The 7451-nt window shown below is 40.4% G+C and overlaps 1 protein-coding gene across 1 annotated transcript; it reads left to right on the top strand.

The window, feature by feature from the left end:
* Positions 1–548: 548 nt before the first annotated feature.
* LOC134661334 (uncharacterized protein K02A2.6-like) lies at positions 549–4160 on the top strand. Its single transcript, XM_063517366.1, has one exon. It carries the CDS (start codon positions 549–551, stop codon positions 4158–4160), a length of 3612 nt encoding a protein of 1203 aa, XP_063373436.1.
* Positions 4161–7451: the final 3291 nt, after the last annotated feature.

The following is a 7451-nucleotide window of genomic DNA, read 5'->3' as shown; positions in this document are numbered from 1 at the left end:
TAACTGAAGGTACTTCACTTATATTCCTATGTAAGTCGTGTCAATATGTGCTCCCTAGCATATTAAAAGTTATTTCCATTTAAATAGTGTTTTATTGGACATAATAGTGGCGACGTACGTAAAGTGGATATATTTTTATCAAGATGTCAAAACAAGCAGTGAAATTTCATGAGTTTAACCCTAAAACAGACTGTTGGGAAAATTACCTGGATAGGTTAAACTATTGTTTTGAAGCCAATGGTGTTAGTACGGACGATGCAAAAAAGGCCAATTTATTTACAGTGTGTGGCTCTCAAGTGTTTGAGACGTGTTTAGCATTAATTACTCCAAAAAAATCAAGTGAAGTGACATACAGTGAAATTGTAACTATTCTAACGGGACATTACAGCCCTAAGCCCAATGAAATATCAATGTCATATAAGTTTTATAAACGAGACCAAAAACAAGGCGAAAAAGCGTCTGAATATATTACGGCCTTGAGGAAAATTGGTTCGTTTTGTAATTTCAAGGACTTGGAACGGATGCTACGCGACCGTCTTGTGTGCGGTATGAATGATCATAAATTGCAATATGAACTGTTAAAAAAGAATACACTCAGTTACAAAGACGTGGTTGATGCGATACTTTCGTCCGAGAGTGCGGAGAAAGACGTTCGTATGATCGTGACAGGTAGTTCCGTTTCCGACGGGTCCACATCGAGCGCGACGCCCGGCGGTACCGAGCCGGCGGCGGCGTCCACTGCGCCGGAGCCCATGGATGTCAACGCGGTACATTCCAAGCGCACTCCCGGCGGCACAAGCACCAGGTTGTGCTACAGATGTGGAGATCACCATGGAGGAGAATGTCGTTTTGCTAACGCAATCTGCCGTTATTGTAAGAAGAAGGGACATCTGGAAAAGATATGCCTCGCTAAGAAAAAAGGTGGCAACAGGACCGTTAACTATACACACACTGAAGAAGAGCAAGATGAGTACATCGGCGGTATCTACAACGTGGGCGCGGACAGCCGCGTACCGCCGTTCGACGTGCAGGTGGCGCTGAACGGCGCGCCGCAGCGCATGCAAGTCGACACGGGCGCAGCCTACTCGCTCGTGAACGAGCGCACGTGGCGCGCGCTGGCGCGGCCGCCGCTGAAGCAGCCGCCGATCGCGCTACACACCTGGACGAGCGCGCCCCTCGAGTTGCTCGGGCAGACGACTCTTCATGTGCAGTATAAGGACATTACTTGTGATTTAAGTGTTTTTGTCGCTAAGGGTAAAGGTCCTAACCTTATAGGCCGCGATTGGTTTGCGCCGCTTAACTTCTCACTGAACGTTGACAGTGTATTGAACTTAGACAGCGATCATAATACAGATACGATTATTGCGAGACATAGTGAGGTATTTAAAGACGGATTAGGTACATACCGAGGACAACCAGTGACCATTCATGTGAAACCAGGCGCTGCGCCTAAATACATTAAAGCGCGACCGGTACCATATGCTATTAAAGATCGTGTCGAAAGTGAAATTGACAGATTGGTTCAAGAAGAGGTACTTCGCCCAGTGTCGTTTTCTGAATGGGCAACTCCAGTCGTACCCATTATAAAAAAGTCAGGTGACATTCGATTGTGCGGGGATTACCGCAGCACGGTAAATCAAGCTACAGAATCGGATACCTATCCGATGCCGACCGCTAATGAAGTTTTCGCTACCATTGCAGGGGGCAAGTATTTCTCAACACTAGATTTGAACCGGGCATACACACAGGTGACCGTGGATGACGCGACGGCTAAATTACTTACTTTGAATACTTGCAAAGGTTTGTACTCGGTTCATCGCCTAGCATTTGGAGTCAAGGCGAGTCCGGGTATCTTTCAGCGTTTGATGACAGCATTGTTAGCCGGAATTCAGGGGGTGGCGGTCCTCATCGACGACATCATCATAGCTGGTCGCACCCTTTCCGAAATGTGGCATCGCCTGGACGAGGTACTCAATCGTATTGGTAAAGCTGGCCTTCGGCTCAACCGCAACAAGTGTAAGCTAGCCAGACAAAAGGTTGAATTCCTCGGGTACGTTATTGATGCCGTAGGTATCCACCCGGCACCAAGTAAAGTAGAAGCTATTATAAACACTCCAGAACCGCAAAATGTACACGAACTACAGGCTTTTCTCGGACTTTATAACTTCTATGAGAGGTTCATTCCACATAAAGCTACGATGCTTGAACCTCTTCATCGGCTGCTCGACAAAACTCAAGCGTGGAAATGGACAGAGATCGAACAAACGGCATTCGAAAAGGCTAAACACTTACTGTCATTTGATATGACTTTAGTTCATTATGAACTGAATAAACGTTTATTACTGACATGTGATAGCTCGGAATATGGCGTGGGCGCGGTGCTCGCGCACGTGATGGACGACGGCCAGGAGCGCCCTATAGCCATGAGCTCGCGGACGCTACATATTCATGAACGTCGTTATTCTCAACTCGACAAAGAAGCGGCATCGATAATGTTCGGCATTCAAAAATTTCACAATTATTTAATCGGACGTTCCTTTACAATTGTGACAGATCATAAGCCGCTGCTTGGTATTTTTGATCCGAAGAAACCAATGCCTGGCATGATATCACCTCGTCTAACAAGAATAGCTCTTGCTTTGACCGCACACAGCTACGAAATAATCTACAAGCCAGGACCACAGATCGGACATGCCGATGGTTTAAGTAGATGGCCACAGCCAGTGCCTGATCAACCGGAACAAGATCTCGGCGAGATTTTACTGATAGCGGAAACACCACAAGACTTCCCTTTTGATGCTGATCAGATAGCAAAAGAAACAAAAAAAGATGTTACGATGGCGGCAGTCATGAATCACATATACCGTGGCTGGCCTGCTAAAATAACCGACAATGAGTTACGACCGTATTGGCTGCATCGTACGGAATTATCTCTACAGGAGGACTGTATACTATTGGGCTGTCGAGTGGTGATTCCCCCTGCGTTGCGTAAAGCAACTCTACAAGTACTTCATAGTACTCACAACGGCATTGTACAAACAAAAGCTCTGGCAAGGAGTTATGTTTGGTGGCCACAACTCAATGAAGAAATTGAAAAGCTTATTGGGAACTGTTCCATATGCCTGGAACATCGGCACATGCCACCTAAGACCAGTCATGAGTGGATTACGCCCACGAGGCCGTGGTCTAGAATACACGTGGATTTTGCGGGCCCTTTTCAAGGAAAGATTTTTCTGATAGTGGTGGACTCTTATTCTAGATGGCCTGAAGTGTTCATGGTCCCTAATACAAGCTCGGCTACAGTCATTAAACACTTGCGTGGATTGTTTGCTACCCATGGTTTATGTGAAACTATAGTGTCTGACAACGGCACAGCATTTACATCGATAGAAATGCAGCAATTTCTTCAGGCTAATAAAATAAAACATGCTAAGACTGCGCCTTATCATCCTGCCACAAATGGTTTAGCAGAGAGGATGGTTCAAACGGTAAAAAATAAGTTGAGAAAAATGAATAATTTGCCATGGGAGGTGTTAATTACTAACATGCTTTTAGGTTTGAGGTCGACCCCTTGCTCGGCAACAAACAAAAGCCCTGCTGAACTACTGATGAATAGAAAGCTACGCACTTTGCTGGACGTCATTCACCCCGATAATATAGCTCATAAAAGAGTAGAACAGCAAATCGATCGAAATGCACAAGTAAAACGAAGAGAAAGTAACATTGGCCAAAAAGTTATGTACAGAAATTATGGAAAAGGCGCTAAATGGTTACCAGGAACTGTAGTTAGTAAAGGTGGTCCTTCAAGTTACCAAGTTGAAGCCACAGATGGGTCATTAGTTAACAGACACATTGATCAATTAATTAAAACTACAGCAGAGGACTCAACTGTAACAGACAGAGTGTTGCCTGAAGAAGAGGTGATTAGGGGAGAAGGTACAACAGATGAAGATAATAATGAGAAGTATACAGAGATGGAGAGTTCCAGTGATGCTGATAATAAGGACGACACAATTATTGAAATACCTAGCTCTAATCAATGGGCTGCTATGCTGGGCATACCTCCAATTGAACCAAGTCAATCTGTAGGGAAAGTCAATAGGAAAGCTAGACAGCATTCTAAGGCTCCTTACGATAGACCAGGGAAGAGTGACAACTAATCAAGTTAAATGATTCATGTAGTTTTGCTATAGTGGAGTTTGATTGTCTGCTTTGGCCAGTTTCTATTTTTGTAATTTGTCAAATTCATACACACTTACTTAGGGGGGAGATATGTCATATATATGTAAAGATGTGGGTAGACTCTTTTACTTTCTATGATAAAAAGTAACTGAAGGTACTTCACTTATATTCCTATGTAAGTCGTGTCAATATGTGCTCCCTAGCATATTAAAAGTTATTTCCATTTAAATAGTGTTTTATTGGACATAATAGAACCAAAAATGATTGATCCTAAATATGTGCCCAAAACAAAACTGTATTTCATTTCGTACATTCGCTTCTTCCCTGAGTATTAACGTTGCTTCAAATTCTATAGGAATAAATAGAGCGGAATGAAGTTCATACAAAACTGTATTTCTTTTCTGTTTTTAAGGCTTTTCTAGACAGTTCCTTGTAAAACCCCGGGACGTCGGGGATATTCCATTCCACTTGAATACACCGTTTAAAATAGGTTTACACTGGTGTTCCTTACATTGTATAACTTATTCTTTTTACTGCTCTAGAAATGGGAACATTTTATCTACACCTAAGTACTTTTCTCGATGGTTTGTATTTGTTATGTAGGTACAGTCAGCAGTAGATGTAGCTAAGCGTGTGAGGATAACTTTACTATAGATAGGTTATACAAAAACTCTTGCGTTTTTTGTCTATTACTTAGATAACTTTACTATACTGTAGATAGGTTATAAGTACAAAAACTCTTGCTTTATTTACATAGTTAAACACACTTCACTATACACAGTCCCGACATAAGGCCGACCTTTAATTAAGTGTAGTTGATACAAATCTGTAGCGTAGCCTTAAAAAAAGAAATTAAGTACCTTTCTTTTACACGGGAGAAAACGTTTACTAAATTAGGCCACTGAGCAAAACAAGCGTCATATTTTAAAACCTTGTGTCCCAAATAGCTCCGTGCTTTACTTATGTACTTAATGAAATCCTTATTTTACGGGTTTGACTCTAACTCAACGCTCAGGCTCTGAAAATGAGGCTTCTGGGTAATACTTAGATGTTCGCTGTCTGACATCTTTCCACTTTCATAATGGGAAATGTTTTATGAATTTTAAAATAGCTTTGTTATGAGAATTACTGTTTTTCACTAGAATACGGTAAATCAGAAAGGATGTTAACAGTTTATGTATGTAAGAAGAGGCATATCTATGTAATGGGGGGGGGGGGGGGGGTCACGAAAAAAATACGACAGATCACGTTGGGGGACCTCACGTGTATTTTTCTACAGTGAATGAGTGAACGAAACTAAGTAGAAAAGTAGCCGAAAACACCTCGCGTGATTTGTGCACAACCCCTTAGCACTAAATGTAAAGCGTTGTGTAGCCTTTGGCCAGGGGATTTTAGAGTAGTTAAGTCGCTCTTACACCTAGGTACTTTACAATTGCAGCAATTCAAGATGATAGTTGACTATTTAGAATTTAAGTCAATTATTTTAGAAGACAGTTTCTCAGACCAAGTTTGATTTTGTAAACCGTCATCTAATTTAACTGTTCAAAACACGTCCACAACGTTTTATTATTTCTAAACTTATGTTATTTTATTACAAAAGTTATCAATCTAAAGTTCATGATTTTCAAGATAACAGAATAATCCAATCCAATACAATAAAAGTTGGACAGTAGCCAATGCCAAGGCTCTGAACCGACCGAGGTTCTTTTATTGTGGCTACAAATGTCGCTTATTCCACGAGGTCAGCTAAATATCTCAGTTTAAATACCTACAGCAGTAGGTAGTAGTTAAATGGCTTAAACTTCGGACGGCGAGCGATGTGGTGGTCGAAAGCAGCCGTCACTACCACTTTACTTAAGAAATCAGAAACAAGAATGGCATAATTTTGGTAAAGCAACGCCTTTGATCTCTTGCACTTAATGGGATCAAACCTGGGACCAAACATCACCAAGTAGTTAAATAATAAATAAGTTTTTGGCAAAAATTTAATTTTTGGTACAAGCTTTTATCGCTGACTGTACCTTTATTACGACAGACAACTAATACTCATCGAGACAATTCTAAAAACCCCTAACACAATTAGGTTGCGTTGTTTCATCACAGAGTTCCTATGGCCCCCTACTGTCTCCATCATCAGACCAGTTCGACAGTACCATATTATTGTATTGTCATCAGAACTACATACAGCTGCCAATTTTCATGACGCTACGATCCTTGGAAGATGGTTAAATTAGTTACCTTAGATTCCTTTACATAGTTACATACAGGTCGACCTAATAAAAGCTTGTTAAAAATGTATCTTTTTCATCGAGTTTCCGTATTCTGACGCTTTGGTTGTTCACCCTACACTACATGACCCTACATAGTTTCCGGAGGCGGGTCCCTTGTGTAATTTTAATGGGAGCAAAGGTTTAAAGGTCGTAAAATAGAGGTCTAATCGCACACATGCTTTACATGACTTTAATATTTATTGGCACTCTACGGCAATTGAGGTTTGCGGTTCTTCTCGGAAATTTCAAGGCCGCAATGTATTTTTACGGAATTGCACATTGTATTTTGACAGTTTCACAGTTTATTAGTATATTTTAGTTTTAATATAATATTATAAGAATTAGTTTAATTCGAAGTAGGTTTATTTTAATTTTAGTTTAGTTTTTAAATCTTTAATTCATAGTTAGTTTTAATGTTTTTTTATTATTACCAATTATTGTCAGATAAATAAACTATTCAATATACCTGTTTGTAAAATGGCCACCATAGGTTTCACGAATTAGGTCATTTAATTTTTAAACCGACTTCAATTCCAAGAAGGAAAAGGTTTTGTATTCGGTTGTGGCATATTTTGCTTGCGTGTATCAATATTAGCACCTGCCCCCTTTGTAACAAAAAAACAAACTAGGTATATATTTTTTTAAATACCACTTTCTAGAAATATAATGGCCGTCGACGACATCACCACATGAGTACACAGTTTGTAATCATTATCATTTAACTGTCGTTAGAAGGGTTTTCAATATGAGTGTAAAGCCATTGCCCTTCAAAGCTTGAAATACCCGAAATAGAGTTGACCGTGTAGGCGTAAGGCAAATCTAATAAGGTGTCGTTCATAAAGTATTATAGTCTTATCAAATAAGACAAAAATGTCATTCAGAATTTTTTACCTAGACTAGTCTAGTAGTCAAATTACTAATATGCAAAAAAATAGAAGGGCTTAAATACCGACTAATGTACATTTATACCAATGACTGTACATACCATAATACATATTT

The sequence above is a fragment of the Cydia amplana genome, chromosome 2, assembly GCF_948474715.1.
Source record: "Cydia amplana chromosome 2, ilCydAmpl1.1, whole genome shotgun sequence".
In the NCBI taxonomy this organism is placed as follows: Eukaryota; Metazoa; Arthropoda; class Insecta; order Lepidoptera; family Tortricidae; genus Cydia; species Cydia amplana.
Note: the sequence above shows the minus strand (reverse complement) of the source record. Positions and strands in the feature narration are given on the sequence as shown.

What these genes read in the sequence shown, in the direction of transcription:
- LOC134661334 (XM_063517366.1), top strand. Translation starts at nt 549, where the DNA reads ATGAATGATCATAAATTGCAATATGAACTGTTAAAAAAGAATACACTC.